The 20,996-nt window shown below is 47.5% G+C and overlaps 1 protein-coding gene across 2 annotated transcripts in view; it reads right to left on the minus strand.

Moving 5' to 3' along the window:
* Positions 1-20,996, minus strand: part of LOC142590710 (WW domain-binding protein 2-like) — a 154,519-nt gene that overhangs the window by 75,879 nt on the left and 57,644 nt on the right. The window contains exons 3-5 of one of the 2 annotated variants that reach the window (XM_075703127.1): positions 20,060-20,198; positions 3,650-3,742; positions 70-219 (exon numbers count right to left, since the gene is read on the minus strand). In XM_075703127.1, coding sequence (XP_075559242.1) covers positions 70-219; positions 3,650-3,742; positions 20,060-20,198 — 382 coding nt within the window. The remainder of the gene's footprint in view (positions 1-69; positions 220-3,649; positions 3,743-20,059; positions 20,199-20,996) is intronic. The other variant, XM_075703128.1, reaches the window with a different exon arrangement.

Here is a 20,996-nt window from a genome sequence, read left to right on the forward strand (position 1 = left end):
GTGGGATCTGCTTCGATTTCTTAAATAAAATGAAAGAAATAAGTAAATAATTAAACTAAACCAGTTTACCTGGAGGAGCATCAGGAAACACGTTGTAGGGTATGTTGAAGCCGTAGTCGGCACCGTGTTCCGGCCTGTATGCAGGTGGAGGTGGACAGTAGTACGGACCCGGAGGCGGGAAGTATGGCGGGGGAGCCATTCCATTTGCATGCTGGGACGCTGTAGTGGATGAACGCAAGACCGACGGCCAGGTTAGGCGCGGCCATTATAGAAATGAAGGAAGACGCACTTGGCAATTCACTACCCGCCACCACCGGGGATGCATTCCTACATAGTTGTACAGAAACAAAACAAGCAGGCACACAAATGTGAACCACGAGTTTCGGAAGGCAAGAATCCATCTGCAAGTGGCACAGATGTCAAGTGGGAGCTGCACACAATAAATGCAGTCAGTAACGGTAACAGCATGGTAGGCTGGTTAACCCTTTAAGGACAACATACATAAATGCAAAAAAAATGCTTATTCTTTATCCAAATGTGGAAAACACATTGAGAGTAGGCATAATCAAAAAGAAAAATATTTCGTGAAAATTTTCTCAGCAAGAGGGGGGAAACCTCAGGCAGAAAACTGGAATTGCACTTCACCTTGAGCCACCTGTGGCTTCGTTTAGAATTTATGCGGACAGCTCTCGTCACATATGACTCGCAGGCACACATTTCATTTGCTTTATGTGACATGCATGACACCACTGCAGCCGTAGATCCTGAATCAGTCTGTCTCCTCTGCACATAATTTCCAGATAAGGTGAGTCACATGTCAAACTTCCTCCTCGTCCTGTGCTCCTGCTCTAAACGAGCAAATCATGCTTGCTGCTTGTGATTCAGTGTTGGCTGAACGCATTTAGCCAGAAACTTTGTACTCAATACTAAAACTCACCAAGAAATGACAGGGGTTTGTGTGAATACCAAACAGTACATTTCAAATCAAATATCAAACTGAATGAAGAAAAAAAAGCCAGATATCTAATCGAACATCAGAAAAATTTTCCTAACCTTTATTGCTGAAAATTTTGGGCAAAATAAACGCAATGATGCACATGCTTGGGAGTTTCCTAGCATTACACAACAGGAATGTAGCAAGCTATCAGAAGCTTACGTTCATTGATATCAAGATATACAGTTAAACCTCAATATATAGAATGCAGATATATCTAGTTATTGTGTATATCAAACACTTTTTACATCACCTGGGAAATTGCATGCATTTAAAATTTTCAGGCGTAAAATGGATATATCGAACTCAGCCACTGCTCTTGTTAACCCTTTCAAGGTTTTCGCCGTACATGTACGGTGGCGGTTTTCTGTCCCGCAAGGTCTTCGCCGTACGGGTACGGTTCCGACCCTCCGTTTGAAATTTCGCACCATAATGACGATGCGGGCTTACCGAGAGGTGCTGCCACCTCTTAGCACTTACAAGGAGCGTTTGAAATTTGCGCTACCTTCTTGGGGAGATAAACAGAACTGATTGCTAGCTTCAGCGCGTCGCTCAGACTGCGGCAACGCCCCTTTGGCGGTTTCGGTTTCGCCACGTGATCGCAACGGAGGCACGCGAAACGTCATTTTCTTTGTCGGCACTCTCTTACAGGGTGCTGGAAGTTGATTTCTATCTTGATTGGCACTGCTCTTAGCTTGTTTATCAGCGACATTCGTGATCGCGAGGTACTCTCGCTCTCAGCGGCAACGCGCTTTCGCGGTTTCGGTTCCGCCGCGTGATCGCAACGGAGGCGCGCGAAACGTGGTTTTTCTCTTTGTCGGCACGCTCTCGCAAGGGCGGCGGAAGTTGATTTCTATCTTGATTGGCACTGCTCTTAGCTTGTTTATCACCACCGCTCACAAGGTATTCTCGCTCTCCGCGGCAACGCACTTACGCGAGAGGGTGCATCAGACCTCTGCCCAAGGCAGCCGCAGGCAGAGATGTCATGTGTGCACCAACACAACTCCTCGCTCCAAGAGAACAGACATGCATTTTAGGTATGCAGACTGCGATAAGGCGCAGTGCGTAGACCCGTGTTTCAAGGAGTACCATGCTCGGAAGTACTATTGACCATCTTGCAGTTCTGAGTGATGCCGACACCAAAATACTGTTCCCAATTGTTTTTTAGTATTTATTCCCGACTTTATACATTTTGTACATTCAAGATCCGCAATAAAGTAATTTGACCACCTGGGAAAGTTTTTTTCAAAATAATTCGACCCTCAAAGGGTTAAGGGGCAGTGAGCTTTCCCACAACACCCTCAAAGACAGCGGTGGCACGATGGTCGTTTTTAACTGCTGCGCACTATAGCTGCACACATTGATTGCATCGAGGGTGCCATTTGAATGTAGCGGCGTACACACGAGGCGGCTTGGATAGTTCGACAACGTCAACAACGCATTGCATTTGCTGCACTGACTTTTCGGTGCTGCGCTCTGCACCTGCCGTGCCTCACGAGAACTGGCGGTTCGCATCCGCAAAGACGCGTGACAGCGTGCGCTCACTGGGCTCACTGATAGAGGCCTTGGCAGATGCCACTTAATACTTTGTTATTGACAGTATTTCAAAAAGCTTCAGTTGATGGATGTGGAGATCACAGCACAAGTAGCGGCCAAACGAAGACACTGCAGAGGTTGATCCTGTAAACGGTGATGTTGCCCAGCTTGCGACTTGAAGTGAGGCTGTAGCTGCTTTGGGCCTTCTTTCTTCTTTCTATTTGGATTATGTGGCGCCACTGTGCATGAGTTAAGGTTGACTCATTAGATAAGGAGACGACTTGTTTGGGCGGTTAAAATTTGGATGATGTAGCACCACTGTGCATGGGTTAAAGTCAACCCGTTAGATAAGTAGACGGCTTGTTTCGATGGTTAAAACTTGGATGATGTGGCGCCACTGTGCATGGGTTAAGGTCGACTCGTTAGATAAGTAGACTGCTTGTTTCGATGGTTAAAACTTGGATGATGTGGCGCCACTGTGCATGGGTTAAGGTCGACTCGTTAGATAAGTAGACGGCTTGTTTGGATGGTTACAATTTGGATGATGTGGTGCCACTGTGCTTGGGTTAAGCAAGACCGCATTGTGATGTCATCTCCCTTCTATCTTTGTTCGCTGGCGCTAAATATGCTTTCCAAGTCAGTTTACCAACACGCCCAACAGATGGCCATTAATTTACTTTGTTTACAGGAACCTCCATGAGAAATTTGACCTCAATCTAAGCATTTTTCACATGTTTTTACTGTTTGTGCCGTTGGCCATTTTTGGTAAGATCATTCGGTCAAGCCACCAACTACAACAGATTTCCGCATAATGGGGCATATAATGCTTTTGCCTTAATCAAAATTTGGCTAATCTAATTAAACAAACAAAAACAAAGCTTTGTCTGTACCTCTGATGTACAAGAATGAGGACGCATGTCATACTTTCTCTCCTTCTGTATACAAGAAGTGGCTTTCTTTAGCATTTGTTTCTGTTGTCCTGCATAAATTTCCTGGTGGCACAACTGAGTAGTACCCGCCATAGCCTGAGCAGCTTGCACATGCGCTTCCCCTCAATGACATTTCACTGTCACTGCTGCCATCTTTTCGAAGCCCCGAGAGTGGAACAGCAGTGCTCACCGCTCTTGCCAGCCTCCATCATGGCCTGGCCAAACTCGATAGCGCCGCCCTTCATGAACTTCAGCTTGAAGGTGCACTTGCCCGTCCAGTTCCCTGCAGGCACAGAGGAAGAATTCAGTCTATGTGTAGAGTCACTTTTTCAGGCACACGATCATCTCGCACGAGTCCAGATCAGGCATTGCTGCACGCATAATGCATGCATACATTTTGACAGACACTGTAGACAGCGGTAAAGCCGACTATTACTTGTGCATTCCAGTGTGTGGCCTGAAACGGGTGCCATGTGGCTCTATCCCACACATGCTTTTGCTATGCAATGTGACGCGTGTGCCTGTCAGGAGCTAATTGGCGTTGGCATGTGAGGTGTACGCGTGCGAGTGTGCCCTAATTGGTATGAGCATTGGGGTGTCCTGCTGGGCCCCTGGGGTTTCATCCAGCATAAGGCACAATTCCTTCTTCAAGAGGATTGAATAGATATAAGACTGGAACCTGCCTATCTACTGCAATAGAATGAGGCTGTGGCGACACTTAACGGCGCTTTGGGGTAGTGCCAAGGGCACATGCGCATGCAACAGAGTTATCATTGAGAGAATCAAAGCTAATAAACGTTCAGTTGCTGTTTGGGATGCGTGATGTCCACTTGCCTTGCTCTGCCGAGAAGCACATTGCAACATTAGAATAAAAAACAGAAACAGTGCAACACAGGACGAGCAAGTAAAGAGCACAGGACAGAGCGCTGACTAGCAACCAAATGCTTTACTTGCAGAAGCAGCATATAAAGACATCACTGAATGTGACATTAAGAACAGAAAAAGAAGGATAAGAAGGATAAGCGTAAGCATATTCACAAGTCGCCACTTGTGAATATGCAAAATGCCTCAAAGATTTTTCCGTGCACGTTTTTCACTGTATCTGCCAGTTATTTAGTACTTCTTAAAGATCGGGGTGCAACCACACGTGTTACTGTAGGCAGCCAGATGACTGCACGGGTTTTCGTTTAGTGAAGCGGCATGCTCACGCAGGCGATCATTAATGCACCTCCCCGTTTACCCAATATAGCAACGTTTACAATCTAGTGGGATCTTATAGGCGACCTGCGTTGTACAGTCAATGAAGCCGCTAACATGATTCTTACAGCAACTTTTACATACGACAGTATCCACCCTGCTGACTATTTTGCACAACCCGCTCAGTTTATTAGGGGCATTGCACACCACCCCCACTCCTGCCTTGGCCGCAATTTTCATAATGTTATGGAAAGCACGGCATACATAAGGAATGACGGCAAGCCTACATCTCGAAGGCGGTGATTGCATAGTTTGTTTTCCAGCATTCCGTAACTCTTTTACAAGACCACCAGCAACACTGCACAACACGCTGGGCGGGTAGCCTGATGACATTAGTCTGTTGACTTGTGCTGAAAACCTCTGTTCAGCAGAGTACTCGCACGAACACATGAGAGCAGCTACGAACATGCCTTAGCGATGCCCGTTTTATGAGTTTGGGGTGTGTAGACGAAAACAAGAGAAGCCCTTTCTTTGAACGAGGCGAGTAGCTCCAGCACACGTGATGAAGTTTAAAAACAATTTCAGTGTCTAGAAACCTTAACCGGTTATTGGTGGGCTCTTCCGTTGTTAATGCAAAATCCTTCACTATCTCACTGAAGGCGTCTATAATTGTTTTGGAGGTGAACTCTGTGTCACAAAGGTCAACTGGATAAAATGCTAAAGAATCGTCAACAAAGCGGAATATTCTTACGGTTGCCAGCTGAAGGCGAGCGAGTGAGCCCCTGTCATAGCGTGCCAACAAAATGTCGATAAGTATGGGTGCCAAACATGAAGCTATACACACTCCCTGCTTTTGAATCAAAAGATTATTGTCATGACAAATGAACGGATTTTAGGTAGTAGGTGAGCATTTCCATGAAACTGCTGACACTTGTTCCACAGGCATTTTGAATCCTAACTACCCTATGCTCATCGATGCAATCACCCGCTTCCTCTAATATCAGGTTCATCATCAGCATCATCATCATCATCAGCCTAGTTACGCCCACTGCAGGGCAAAGGCCTCTCCCATACTTCTCCAACAACCCCGGCCATGTACTAATTGTGGCCATGTCGTACCTGCAAACTTCTTAATCTCATCCGCCCACCTAACTTTCTGCTGCCCCCTGCTATGTTTCCCTTCCCTTGGAATCCAGTCCGTAACCCTTATTGGCCATCGGTTATCTTCCCTCCTCATTACATGTCCTGCCAATGCTCATTTCCTTTTCTTGATTTCAACTAAGATGTCATTAAATCGCGTTTGTTCCCTCACCCAACCTGCTCTTTTCTTATCCCTTAACGTTACACCTATCATTCTTCTTTCCATAGCTCGTTGCGTCGTCCTCAATTTAAGTAGATCCCTTTTTGTAAGCCTCCAGGTTTCTGCCCCGTAGGTGAGTACTGGTAAGACACAGCTATTATACACTTTTCTCTTGAGGGATAATGGCAACCTGCTGTTCATGATCTGAGAATGCCTGCCAAATGCACCCCAGCCCATTCTTATTCTTCTGATTATTTCCGTCTCATGATCCGGATCCCATGCCCATTTCTTTTTCTTGATTTCAACTAAGATGTCATTAACTCGCGTTTGTTCCCTCACCCAATCTGCTCTTTTCTTATCCCTTAACGTTACACCTATCATTCTTCTTTCCATAGCTCGTTGTGTCGTCCTCAATTTGAGTAGAATCCTTTTAGTAAGCCTCCAGGTTTCTGCCCCGTACGTGAGTACTGCTAAGGCACAGCTGTTATACACTTTTCTCTTGAGCGATAATGGCTCCCTGGAGTTCATAATCTGAGAATGCCTGCCAAACTCACACCAGCCCATTCTTATTCTTCTGATTATTTCCGTCTCATGATCCGGATCCGCCGTCACTACCTGCCCTAAGTAGATGTATTCCCTTACCACTTCCAATGCCTCGCTGCCTATTGTAAATTGCTGTTCTCTCCCGAGACTGTTAAGCATTACTTTAGTTTTCTGCAGATTAATTTTTAGACCCACTCTTCTGCTTTGCCCCTCCAGGTCAGTGAGCATGCATTGCAATAGGTCCCCGGAGTTACTAAGCAAGGCAATATCATCAGTGAATCGCAAGTTACTAAGGTATTCTCCATTAACTTTTCTCCCCAATTCTTTCCAATCCAGGTATCTGAATACCTCCTGTAAACACGTTGTGAATAGCATTGGAGAGATCGTATCTCCCTGCCTGACGCCTTTCTTTATTGGGATTTTGTTGCTTTCTTTATGGAGGACTACGGTGGCTGTGGAGCTGCTATAGATATCTTTCAGTATTTTTACATACGGCTCGTCTACACCCTGGTTCCGTAATGCCTCCATGACTGCTGAGGTTTCGACACAATCAAACGGTTTCTCGCAATCAATGAAAGCTATATATAAGGATTGGTTATATTCCGCACATTTCTCTATCACCTGATTGATAGTGTGAATATGGTCTATTGTTGAGTAGCCTTTACGGAATCCTGCCTGGTCCTTTGGTTGACAGAAGTCCAAGGTGTTCCTGATTTTATTTGCCATTACCTTAGTAAATAGTTTGTAGGCAACTGACCGTAAGCTGATCGGTCTATAATTTTTCAAATCTTCGGTCTCCCCTTTCTTATGGATTAGGATTATGTTAGCATTCGTCCAAGATTCTGGTACGCTCGAGGTCATAAGGCATTGCGTATACAGGGTAGCCAGTTTCTCTAGAACAATCTGCCCACCATCCTTTAACAAATCTGCTGTTACCTGATCCTCCCCAGCTGCCTTCCCCCTTTGCATTGCTCCCAAGGCTTTCTTTATTTCTTCCGGCGTTACCTGTGGGATTTCGGATTCCTCTACGCCATTCTCTCTTCCATTATCGTCGTGGGTGCCACTGGTACTGTATAAATCTCTATAGAACTCCTCAGCCACTTGAACTATCTCATCCATATTAGTAATGATATTGCCTGCTTTGTCTCTTAATGCATACACCTGATTCTTGCCAATTCCTAGTTTCTTCTTCACTGCTTTTAGGCTTCCTCCGTTCCTGAGAGCATATTCAATTCTATCCATATTATACTTCCTTATTTGAGCTGTCTTACGCTTGTTGATTAACTTCGAAAGTTCTGCCACTTCTATTCTAGCTGTATGGTTAGAGGCTTTCATACATTGGCGTTTCATGATCAGATCTTTCGTATCCTGCGATAGCTTACTGGTATCCTGTCTAAGGGAGTTACCACCGACTTCTATTGCACACTCCTTAATGATGCCCACAAGATTGTCGTTCATTGCTTCAACACTAAGGTCCTCTTCCTGAGTTAAAGCCGAATACCTGTTCTGCAGCTTGATCTGGAATTCCTCTATTTTCCCTCTTACTGCTAACTCATTGATCGGCTTCTTATGTACCAGTTTCTTCCGTTCCCTCCTCAGGTGTAGGCTAATTCGAGTTCTTACCATCCTGTGGTCACTGCAGCGCACCTTGCTGAGCACGTCCACATCTTATATGATGCCAGGGTTAGCGCAGAGTATGAAGTCTATTTCATTTCTAGTCTCGCCATTTGGGCTCCTCCACGTCCACTTTCGGCTGTCCCGCTTGCGGAAGAAGGTATTCATTATCCACATATTATTCTGTTCCGCAAACTCTACTAATAACTCTCCCCTGTTATTTCTAGTGCCTATGCCATATTTCCCCACTGCCTTGTCTCCAGACTGCTTCTTGCCTACCTTGGCATTGAAGTCGCCCATCAGCATAGTGTGTTTTGTTTTCACTCTACCCATCGCCGATTCCATGTCTTCATAGAAGCTTTCGACTTCCTGGTCGTCATGACTGTATGTTGGGGCGTAGACCTGTACAACCTTCATCTTGTACCTCTTATTAAGTTTCACAACAAGACCTGCCACCCTCTCGTTAATGCTATAGAATTCCTGTATACTACGAACTATATTCTTATTAATCAGGAATCCGACCCTTAGTTCTCGTCTCTCCGTTAAGCTTCGGTAGCACAGGACGTGCCCGCTTTTTAGCACTGTATATGCTTCTTTTGGCCTCCTAATTTCACTGAACCCTATTATATCCCATTTACTGCCCTCTAATTCCTCCAATAGCACTGCTAGACTCGCCTCACTAGATAACGTTCTAGCGTTAAACGTTGCCAGGTTCATATTCCAATGGCAGCCTGTCCGGCCTGTCCGAATATCAGGTTACTTGGTAATGAATAGTACAAGTCTTTGACATCAACGGGAAAGGCGCGGGAGTGCAGTGGGCACTCACTTTGCAAAAAAGTAGATACTTCATGTGGCTTCCGGATAAGGAAAGGGTCGTCCACTTCCAGATTTCCCAGGGATTTTTGCAGGAAAGCACCTAGGAGTCGCTGCCAGGTTCCCCGCTCCGATACAATCACATGAAAAGGGGTTTCCATCTTATGTGTTTTTGCCAAGAAGAACACAGTCAAAGTTACTCCCTTTGAAGTCCTCACAGAGGATGCCAGCTTGGTCAGACCTGACAATTGGCATACCGTTTGGCAGCTTCGGCCTTCACCTTTGCTGGCTGGACTTCACTGGCGACCTTGAAGTGGCTGCTCAGGACTTGCTCAGCCTTGAAAGATGAACCAACCAGCCCCGTTGAACACACTGCTAACGTTCCAACATTGGTGACCTCGAATCATGCCGCAGCATCCAGGCTGGTGCACCAATGTCACTGACTTCGACATCCATGACAGACCCCCCCCGGCAGTCTCTTCAGTCGACGGTAAGCTGCCCCCTTTTGGAATGCGGACCCTACACTCTGGTTTATACAAGTCGAATCACAGTTTGCAGCATGACACAGCACAGCAGACTTTATAAAATACCACTACGTAGTAAGCAGTCTCCCGCCGGCCATAGCCAGTGAAATAAGGATTTTTTTGCTTGCACCGCCTGCCGAAAATGCATCTGCAAAGCTGAAAGAAACCGTCGTCCACTCAGTTACGCCCTTCGGACCACAGAGATTGCAGCAATAGCTTTGCAGCACGGACCTCGGCGACCGTACTCCTAGTCGGCTCTTGTGGCACATGCAACAGTTGCTTGGCGAAACAACAAACACTCTAGACGGAGCAGTGTTTCGTGAACTTCTTTTGCAAAAGCTACCTTCAAGTGTCCGCATGATCGTCGCTGCATCAGAGCAGAAAGATCTAACCGCGGTCGCGGAGATTGCCGGCTGGCTGGTAGCGATCACCTCGCCCACTTCACTGGCGGCTGTGCAAGCACAACAGTCTTGAGACGAACTTCAAGAAATGCATGACGAGATTTCAAGACTCACTGAGACACTATCAACTTTGCGGACAAGCAGAAGGATGCAAACATTAAGTGAGCCAAACCCACCGCTATCACAACCTCAGCGTCACAATATATGCAGGTAACATGGGCAGTTCAGATATGCTGCGCATAACTGTTCCACATGCCTGCACACAGGAAGCAGCCGCAGCAAGCGCTGAGGATGACCAATGCTCCTATGTTGCCTTTAAGTTGTCCCTCGGCATTCTTTATTACTGACCGCAACAAAGGAGTTCGTTTCTTTGACACAGGCGCCAAAGTGAGCATCATACTGGCATCGCAAACCGAAAGAAAAAGCCCTAAGGCATCATCACTGCAAACTGTCAATAATAAGGTGATATAAACATATAGGCATTGTTTGCTCATGCTAAACTTCGGTTTCTGCGGAACGTTTAACTGGGTGTTTGTAACTACCAAGTCTGCGCCATATTAGGTGCAGACTTTCTGCAATACTTCGGGGTCTGTTGGTCAATGTCTGCTCCAAGCGGCTTCAAGATCCCTTTTGTTGTGGAGCAGTACAAGGCAAGCAATGTTGGCACCGTCCTCTCAGCCCGACCTTGCTCAGTCTGTCCGGAGAAATGTACTTCACTGCCATAATACAGGAGCTCTCAGAGCTGACATGACAGCTACAGGCATTCGCCAAAGTGAACCGCAGGGTTCAACATCACATCGAAACCACAGGCCCACCGGTCTATGCGCAGCCACAGCGCCTTTCCCCTGAGAAGTTGCGGCTAGCATGGCAGGTGTTTGCCCACATGATGGAACTCGGGATAGCATGTCCTTTGTCAAGCCCGTGTGCGTAACCTCTTCACATGGTCCCCAAATCAACGGAGGGTGATTGGCGCCTTTGTGGGGACTGTCAAGCACTGAACCGAGAAACCGTACAGGACCGTTACCCAGTGCCACACATGCACAACATGACCTCTTGCATGCATGGTGTTAACATAGTCTCAAAAATGGATCTCGTACAAGCACATCATCAGATACCCGTAGCACCAGAGGATGTTCCCAAGACTGAAATAACAATGCCATTTGGAACGCTCGAATTTTTTCGGATGCCTTTTGGCTTACGGAACGCAGGCCAAACTTTTCAATGGTTCATGGATGGCATTGTTAGAGGCCTCGACTTTTGCAAGGTTACCTTCAAGTGTCCGCATGGTCGTCACTGCATCAGAGCAGAAAGATCTAACCACGGTCGTCGAGATTGCCAGCCGGTGCAGGCCTCCTGCCTGCACGGTGTTAACATATTCTCAAAAATGGATTTCGTACAAGCACATCATCAGATACCCATCATCAGCAGGTCACCCAGGCCGTGCAGGCCTGGATGACCTGCTGATTGCTAGCCACACTCCCAAAGAGCACGAGAGACATATCCGCTGCGTGCTGCAGCAACTGACAGAGCATGGGATTGTTATCAATATGGCAAAGTGCGTGCTTGGGGTACCGTCACTATCATTTTTGGGCAACAGCATTTCAAGCACGGGAGTACAGCCACAGCAAGTCAAGGTCGAAGCAGTACGCTGGTTTCCACAGCAGAAGAACATCCGCCAGCTTCGAGAGTTCCTGGGACTCGTACATAGGTTTGTCCCAAAATGCATCAACATCCTTCACCCTCTCCTACAGTCAACTTGCGGCATCAGGAACTAACGCAAGTGCCATTCAGTTGAACAACCAAGCCATACAAGCATTCCAGCAGATTAAGGAGGTTCTCACAAATGCTGCTCTGCTCGCATACCCACAGCCAAGTGTTCCTCAATGTGTAATGGTGGACGCCTCCGATGCAGCTATTGGAGCCGTATTGCAGCAGAAATTGAGCAGAATGTGGCGACCAGTTTCCTTCTTCTCCAGAAAATTAAGCCCGTCCGAACAATGGTACAGCACCTTTGGTAGGGAACTCCTGGCCATATGCGCGGCTATACGACATGTAGAAGGGTGAGAATCCTTTGTACTCACGGAACACAAGCCGCTGACCTATGCGTTGCGTGCGATGAACTCAGATACTGGTGCACACGTGGCATGGGAGCTCCGCCAGATGTCATACATCGCAGAATTCCTGACGGGTATACGCCGTGTCAGTGGGGCGGACAATGCTGTTGCAGACACCCTTTCGAGCATCCCACGGAATGCTGTCAGTCTGCCGAGCGGCGTTGACTTCACCACACTGACAACGACTCAACACAGTGACAGTGAGTTGAATCACCTACTGAAGTCTACAACCACCGCCTTGAAGCTGGAATGGTTGACTGAACCCACAGGATCCGTACGCTGTGACATGTCCACAGGCAAGGCCAGACCGTTCGTGTCCATGAATATTCCCGCAACATTTATGAATTGCTGCACAGTGTTTTGCATACAGGGATTGAAGCCACTCAACAGCTGTGCACAGCGAGGTTTGTGTGGCCGGGAATAAACGGGGATGTCCGATGCTGGACATGAGAGTGCCTCGCATGCCAGCACTCCAAAGTGCAGCAACCTACTGTGACCCCCTTGGGATCCTTCCCTGCACCAGACGCTCGATTTGCAAATGTACCTGTCCGCATTGTGAGACCATTGCCCGCTTGTCAGGGGCAAAGCTATTTGCTAACTTGCATCAATCGCTTCACGCGGAGGCCAGAGGCCGTCCCCATTCCAGAGACGGCTGCTGATATTATTGCCCACGCTTTTATCTACCACTGGGTAGCCCTGTTCGGGGTACCATCAACAGTGACTATGGATTGCGGAACACAATTTGAATCTGTCCTATTTGCGAACATCCCACGGCTTCTGGGAACCTCCCGCATTAGAACAACTGCCTACCATCCCATCAGCAACGGTATGGTGGAAAGGTTCCACCGGCTGCTGAAAACTAGCCTGACGGCAACTGCGAGTCACAGTTCGGTGGAGGCACTGCCTTTCGTTCTGTTGGGAATTAGGACGGCTCTGAAAGCAGATATGGGGTGCTGCTTGACGGAATTGGCGTGCAGAACAACACTTCACCTTCCAGGGGGAGTTTTTCGCTGACAGTAAAGAAGCACACGTCCAGGCAAACACCAACTACACCCTGTGACTGCGGGACATCATGAGCAAGCTACAGGCTGTCTCTCCAGGTCTGCCAGCAGCACGGTTTATTCACGTGCACCATGACTTCTCCTCTTGCTCTCACGTGTTTGTGAAGTACAAAGCCATACAGTGTCCACTCTGACACCCGTATGATGGGCTGTTCAAGGCGGTGAAACATGGAGACAAGCACATTACGATCGACAGAGGTGGCCATCACGACGTGGTTTCGCTTGAATGTGTAAAACCAGCACACGTGGACTGTGACAGTGAAGTACCTGCAGCACCTCGAGCTCCATCACCACAAGGACCCTGACCAGACCAGACAGAAAAGGCCCAACAAGCCGTCAAAAGTTTCGCGCGGAGTGTACGGTAAACACAGCGTGTCATATGAGTGCACCCATTGTTCGCGCACTCACTAGGAGGGGAGTACTGTGGCGACGCATAACGCCACTTTGGAGGCAGTGCCAAGAGCGCATGCGTGTGGAACAATCTGAGTTATCTTCGAGAGGGTTGAAGCTAATGAAAGTTCAGTTGTTGTTCGGGACATGTGATGTTCACTTGCCTTGCTCTGCCAAGAAGCGCATTCCAACAAGGCAAACAATGCTTTATGTTTATAAAACAATCGGAGATTCCAAGAAATTTTCCAATGTTGACGCATCCTTAACTACAATGTCTAAGCAGCTTTGGTCACAATTTACTAGAAGGAAGAATGACTATCTGAAATAATTAGTGTGGGAATTGAATTCCCTTATTGTTTATGTTTGTTGTATGACAGCCCCATTTGATTCAGAGATGCACCCTCAAGTATGCTTTTTAGCGATTGTGCATTAGCTGCCACAACCAATTACAGGTGTGCAAACATATGGCCCTATTTTACATGGTGAGGAGGAGTCTTGAGCAAGAAGCACAGCTGGGGAGCAGGTTCCTCGGCAGCCACTGAAGGCTTGTGATGTTTCTTTAATGGCCAAAAGTAAATGAATGGCCACATCTATAAAATACAAGTTAAAACTACAGTAAAACTTGGTTAATTCAGATTTCATGGGACCAAAATATTGTCTAAATTAAATGAATGTCGAATTACAGATGGTATCAAGAAAATAATAAATACATGCTTACTACATCAACACCAGTTTATTTACTGAAAGAATTGGCCAATCCTGCTTACATTTTGTGCAAAAGCAGTGAAGCAGCAGCAATTATTATCATCCCGTGACTAATTAGTGCCCGCAGCAGCAAAGGCCTCGGACTTTCTTTGCAGTGCGGTGGCAGCACAAGACCTGACCTGCGTCTTCATCTGAAGCATGCTATTCACTACTGCGAGCTCACCCCATTCATTTTTTCGCCCTTGTGCTAGCCTGCAACTACATTTCATCCTCGACAGCTTCCACCATGTTTGACAGTGCACTAATTCAGAAGAAAACTACTACAGTCAAATCTCAATATAACAAACTCTGTTAAATCGGGAATTTAATCAATTAACAGTTTTTGTTTCAGCAGTAAAAATAACTTCACAATTTCCCAGAACAACCCTGGTAGATAGTATTGCCATGAGCATAACAGTTGGCTGTGTAGTGGGTTTGCCGCTTCTGCAGAAGCTGAGGTCGATGACGATGAAGACGCACTCTCAGTGAAGGTGTCGGACGAGAACTGTCTGCGTCCATTAGATTAAACTTAATACTTTTTGTCATATATACAGTAACACGACTGGTGGAGGTGCTAAGTAAACTGTTCTGTGCACTGTGACCAACAAGAAGCTCTTAACTTAGATCTCGACACCTTCGGCGCTGACCTTCGGCACAGCCGGCAACAACTAGGACTACCAGCAGAACTGGAACCTCTCTCAGTAAAGTGCACAACTATGACAAGCAGTTCAATGAGTAGCCAGACTAGAGAGACCACCACTCCGCCTGCTCTGTGGATTTTCAACACGCCGCGAACCCCAAGGTCGTTTCACGGTGATGCATTCGAGGATGCTGAGGACTGGTTGGACCACTACAATAGATTTGTCATTGTCAATGAATGGGACGACCACCAGAACCTCCGGTATGTCTACTTCGCCCTCGAGGACTCGGCACGCATGTGGTTCGAAAACCATGAAGCTAGTTTGGCGACCTGGCAAGATTTTTGTAGCCAGCTGCGCAATACCTACGGAAGTTCAGACTGGAAGGAGCAAGCAGAACATGCTCTAAATTCTAGGGATCAAAGACTAAATGAGAGTCACCATGTTCACTGAGGACATGTCGGGGCTGTTCTGACGCGCTGATCCTGGAATGACAGAATAAAAGAAAGTAGTACGCTTGTTGATGCGGGGCGTGAAAGAACAGTTGTTCGCAGGTCTATTGCGCAAACCACCAGGTACCGTAGCGAGATTCCTCAACAACGCAACAACAGTGGAGTGTATGCTACAGCAGTGGTCGTTTCAGTACGAGCATCCAAACAACTTGACATCTCTCGTCGTCTATGACCACCCCCGATTTGATGACCCCAAGGGAGCACGATCGTACGCTAGGAGCTGCAACTATGTTTATGCAATGTCTCCTCAATCCCACATGACTGCTTTAAGTGATGTGTTTCGCGAAGAGGTTGGGCAGCTGGTACAACCGCTGGCCGTACCACCAGTCGCAGCCCCTCTCCTGACGTACGCTGAAGCCCTAAGATCTATGTTGGCAGTCGGCTATCCGGCCCGCCCACCCACGCAAATAATGGCACAGCACTTCTCGAGCCCTCAGTACTTTTCTAGCCCTCTGCCTTCCGCAAGTCTAAGTCTAAACGTGTGGCAATCCAGTGTTTGGCACACTCCAGACAAACAGCCACGCTGCTACTATTGTGGTGAAGCAGATCACCTATGCCGCAAGAGCACATACCGCCAGATAGGCCTTCCTGGGTTTCGCCCAGACGCACATTGACCCCATGATCGTGAGTGTCCCCGAGCAAGAGTACTTGGCGAGCCAGCAGACCAACTTTCCCGTGGTGCCAGTGCCACCCTCCATCTCCTCGACGTTCTACGTCACCTGGCCAACATTTGCCATTCGCTCATGGCGTTGGGAACCGATTCATCAGGTCCCCAAGCCCACGGCGGGAAAACTAGGAGCAGCGACCTCCGGGGGGCGGGGCCGCTGTTAACGGATCTATAAAACATCCTTCTCCTCCAATACGCCAGCCGACAGCCAACGATTCCCTTTCACTGCTGCATGCCATCGACTACAAAAGTGTTTCCGCAAACATCCCCATTCAAGTCGACAACTACTTGGTCACTGCCCTCATGGACACTGGCGCCAATTATTCTGTTACGAGTGCCGAACTAGCCACTGAACTGAGAAAAGTCACAACGCCATGGGACGGACCAAGCCTTCGGACAGCAGGTCGTCATCTCTTGACGCTGATTGGGAGATGCACTGCCAAGCTCTAAATCCAACAGTCAACGTACGCTGCTTCGTTTAGTGTATTGCGCGAGTGCTCGAGGAAAGCCATCCTTGGGATGGATTTTCTTCGCGACACAGTGCTGTTATCGATCTTCGGAAGCAGATTATAACATTTTGCAACAACTATGCCCCAGTACTGCAAGATAGTAACATGCGCAAGACAACACTGCATGTTATTGATGACCCTGTGACATTCCCGCCACGAACTAGTATGTTTGTAAATGCTGGAAGCGAGTGTGACCATAATAGCAGCGGCATCGCTGAAGGAAACCTGTTGGTGCTCTTTGCTCGGGAAGTGTATCGCCTGCGGCATTATTCAACTGAACCACCGAATGACTGAGCTTTTAGTGATGAACTTCAGCAGCGAGTACCAACACCTGGTAAAGCAAACGGCTATTGATCACTTTCAAGATATTAGGGATGCAATAGGCACAACACTTGCTGAGCTTTCTGCAACCACCAAGAGTGATGCCGTGGTTGTCAGTACAGTCGATTAAATCCTGAGCTGTATACCACACAGAAAGAGTGAATACAAAGTATTTTATGTATGTTCAGTGATTGTTTTACATCCACATCAAAAGTAACACACACCCCCATCGCAAAGCACCGTATAATAATGAACCCGACCGAACGTCCCCTGCTTCAGCACGCCTACCGTGTGTCATAAAAGGAGCAAGAGGCTATTCATTGTCAAGTGAAGCAAATGCTAGACAACAATGCAATTCAACGCTCAACCAGCCCATGGGCATTGCCCATCGTACTTGTCAAGAAGAAAGCCGGCACTCTTCGGTTTTGTGTGGATTACCACAAACTGAAGATGGTGACGAAAAAAGATGTCTACCCTCTTCCCCGCATAGATGACTCTCTAGACTGCCTTCGACACGCCTGATACTTCTCCTCAATAAATTTAGGCAGCGGATACTGGCAAATAGAAGTTGGCGAACGAGATTGCGAAAAGACTGTTTTCGTAACTCCTGGCAGCTGTCCGAATTTAAGGTGCTGCCCTTCAGATTATGCTCAGCTCCTGCGACGTTTTAAAGGATGATGGACAACGTGCTGTCAGGTCTTAAGTGGGAACCACGTCTCATCTATTTAGACGACGTCGTTTTTTCTCGAACATTTGAACAACACTTGCAGCGACTTTAGTTTATGTTCCTTGCAATTTAAGCTGCAGGCTTGTCATTAAAACCTGAGAAATGCCATTTTGGTTTGCAGGAACTTAAGTTCCTCAGCCACATTGTTAGTAATTAAGGTGTTCGGCCAGACCCAGAAAAGAGTATGGCTGTTGCCGCATTTCCACCAACAGCCAACAAATGTGACGTGCGCTGCTTCTTGGGCCTCTGCTGATACTACAGACGTTTTGTGGAGAATTTTTCCAAGATCGCAGAACGCCTCACTCGTTTAACAAATGAGGATATCCTGTTTGTTTGGGGCCCGGAGCAGAGAGCCGCTTTCTCCGAGCTTCAGCGGCGCCTCCAGACACAACCCTTACTTGGGCACATTGAAGATGAAGATACCGACACTGAACTGCACACTGATGCTAGCAACATCGGCCTCGATGCAGTCCTTGTGCAGTGGCAAGATGATGTTGAACGTGCTATCGCTTACGCTAGCCGCACCTTAACCTCTGCCGAAACAAACTACTCTACCACTGAAAAGGAATGCTTAGCTGTCTGGGCAACAGCTAAGTTTCAGCCATATTTACACGGTCTTCTGTTCAGAACGGTTGCAGACCATCATGCCCTTTGTTGGCTAGCCAATCTCAAAGACCCTTCAGGATGTCTTGCCAGGTGGAGTGTTCGTATTCAAGAATTTGATGTAACAATTGTCTACAAGTCTGGCCAGAGGTGCAATGACGCTGACTGTCTTTCGCGTGCTCCAGTTGCAACGGTGTCAAGCGATCCTGATGATGAAGGTCTTTTCCCTTGCGCTGTCAATATACGACTTGGCTCAACGACAGCGGGACGATTTAGAACTCTGGTAACTTATCGACTATCTTGAAGGCCAAAGTTTGCATCCGCCACAGATATTCATGCGTTCACCATCTTCGTTCTGTCTCCGCAACAATGTCTTGTATAAAAAGAATTTCCACCCATCAGTGACTGGACACCCCCTTGTAGTTCCGTCTGTGCTCTCCAGCGGCGACCCTAGCCTCCAACGGAAGCTGGTGGATCATGCCCGACGAGCAGCCATGCTCAGTGGTGCCCTGGAATAGGGGTGCCAACCATGCAGGCCGGAGATCGTCATCAACCAATAGAAGATCAAGACATCCGGCCCGACCGCTGAATTACTCTTTCTAGAGTAATAAAGTTTACTTCCTCCTCCTCCTCCTCCTCCTTTTCCTCCTGCTCCGTCCGTGCTGCGTGCCAATATTCTGTCCGCCTGCCACAATGAGCCCTCTTCAGGCCGCCCTCCCCCCCCACCCTATTTGGTATTCGCACGTACCTTGGCCCGAATTTGACAATGCTACTACTGGCGTAAGCTTGCTGAGGAAGTCGAGCATTATGTGAAAACTTGCCACGACTCTCAGTGCCGAAAGACTCCACCTCAGCGCCCAGCCGTTTTCCCAAAGCCTGTTTTACTGCCAGCACAACCATTTCAACAAATTGGCATGGACTTGCTCGGGCACTTCCCTAAGTCTTTTGCTGGCAACTGCTGGATCGTGGTTGCACCTGATTGCGTGACGCGATACTGCGAAACTGGAGCCGTCCAGCGAGCCACTGCCAGTGACGTTGTACACTTTTTCATCCACAACATAGTCCTCCGACATGGTGCACCAACACTAGTCATTACAGATCGTGGTGCGGCTTTCACAGCTCAGATGATGCAAGATGCCATGCTGCTTAGTAGTACAGTTCATTGCCAAGCCACTGCATACCATCCTCGGACCAACGGTCTTATGGAAAGGTTAAATAAAACAATTGCCGACATGCTTTCTGTGTATGTTGACAGCGAACAGAAGAACTGGAACTGGCCTTTCGTTACATTCGCATACAACACTGCTGTTCGAGAAACTACTGTGTTCACTCCTTTCCGCTTGCTCCACAGCCGTGAGGCAACAGCCATGCTGGACGTCATGCTCCTCCCCGAACAATACGACATTACTGCTGACGCAGAGGAATTCACCCGGTTTGCAGACACAGCTTGCAAGCTTGCCCACGAGCGAATCCAGAATCACGGATCCATAGAATCCCTTGTCCATAGACCCCTTGTCTCACTAAAATTTACTTGACTTGTTCATACAAAGAACCTCAGACGAGTGAAAGTGCCTGCGTGCCTCCACCACTGCCACCTCCAAGAACATCAAGACAGCTGCTAACACTTACGTAGATCAGTTCTTGCCCCTGCTCTCTGTAAAGCCTTCGGCCAAATGAGAGTATGAAAATAAATAAGCAAATAATATGTGAATTTGTTCATCTTTTCCACCATTTGTTGATATGATTCAACCAAACACTGTGTTCACACAAGGGTCAAATAAACGAAAGTCGGCTGTGCCGCATTTTGGTTGCGAGCACAAGCAGTGCATTGTGGCTGCTGGCTACCCAAGTGCCTTGGAGAAAAACAGGCTCTGACCTGGCAGGTGTCAACACGACTAGGGAAGCGAGCCCCGTGTGCTTACCGTTCTGCTCAGCCTTTACGATGCCCTTGATGTAGTTTGCGCCAAAGATGGGCTGCTCCAGTCCGAGGTTGCTCATGGTGAAGAATGGGAAGCTGAATGACTGCAGGAAGTCCTTGCTGTTGCTGCTGGTGAACACCATCTGAAAATGGGTAGACACAGTGGGGACTGACATTAGCTACCAAGTTATCCAAACAAAAGTGTTAGAGCAATGATCATAACCGAAAATTAGAGGACACTTAAGCTTCACCCATTAAGAGTGGAACGTGATAGCATTCAAAGATCCCCAACTGCTTTTGATGCGTCCCGGCAACTGCACCTTGTGTGACCGTAATGTTTACCGGGAAACGCTGGCAGCGAATGCTATGCATAAAGGTGAGCTTTCTGGTAGGAACGCGGCTTCTTGCATAGGCCGTGATGCAGTGGAGGCAAGCGCCATCTGGAGGTGTTGCAAAGAACCGGGCCTTTATGCCTTTGAGATTCGCACGCCAGCGCATGCAAATCTAGGAGGCTATGGTCGCTTCATGAATGGTAGAAATGTTGGAAAAGGGGGTTTGTGTTTTGAGTTTTCCACGTAACAGAATTGTTTTCTGGTACATTCAAAGTACAATCCAACTCTACCATGTCTGTAGGTTTTGTGTAAGCTGTTATTTAAGATTTTTTCTGACATATTTTACCTTGAGCAATTCAATTAGTTTGGTAACTTCCTTGCATCACATAGAGGGCCTGCCTGTGAAATTGGGTATGCGTGGGTCGAAATAATTTTTTGCTGAAATGACGGTCGACGCTGGACACCAACACCTGATTTTCTGCGACACGGGGCCTTTAACACTTTCACGCTAGAACAACAGCCACAGATGGTAAGCTGCAAAGATATTCAGTTTTTGGAGCAGGCTGTCAAACTCTGCAGTGGCTGGAAACACATTCTTAGAAAACTGCA

Source organism: Dermacentor variabilis, chromosome 8, assembly GCF_050947875.1.
Source record: "Dermacentor variabilis isolate Ectoservices chromosome 8, ASM5094787v1, whole genome shotgun sequence".
NCBI classification, from domain to species: domain Eukaryota; kingdom Metazoa; phylum Arthropoda; class Arachnida; order Ixodida; family Ixodidae; genus Dermacentor; species Dermacentor variabilis.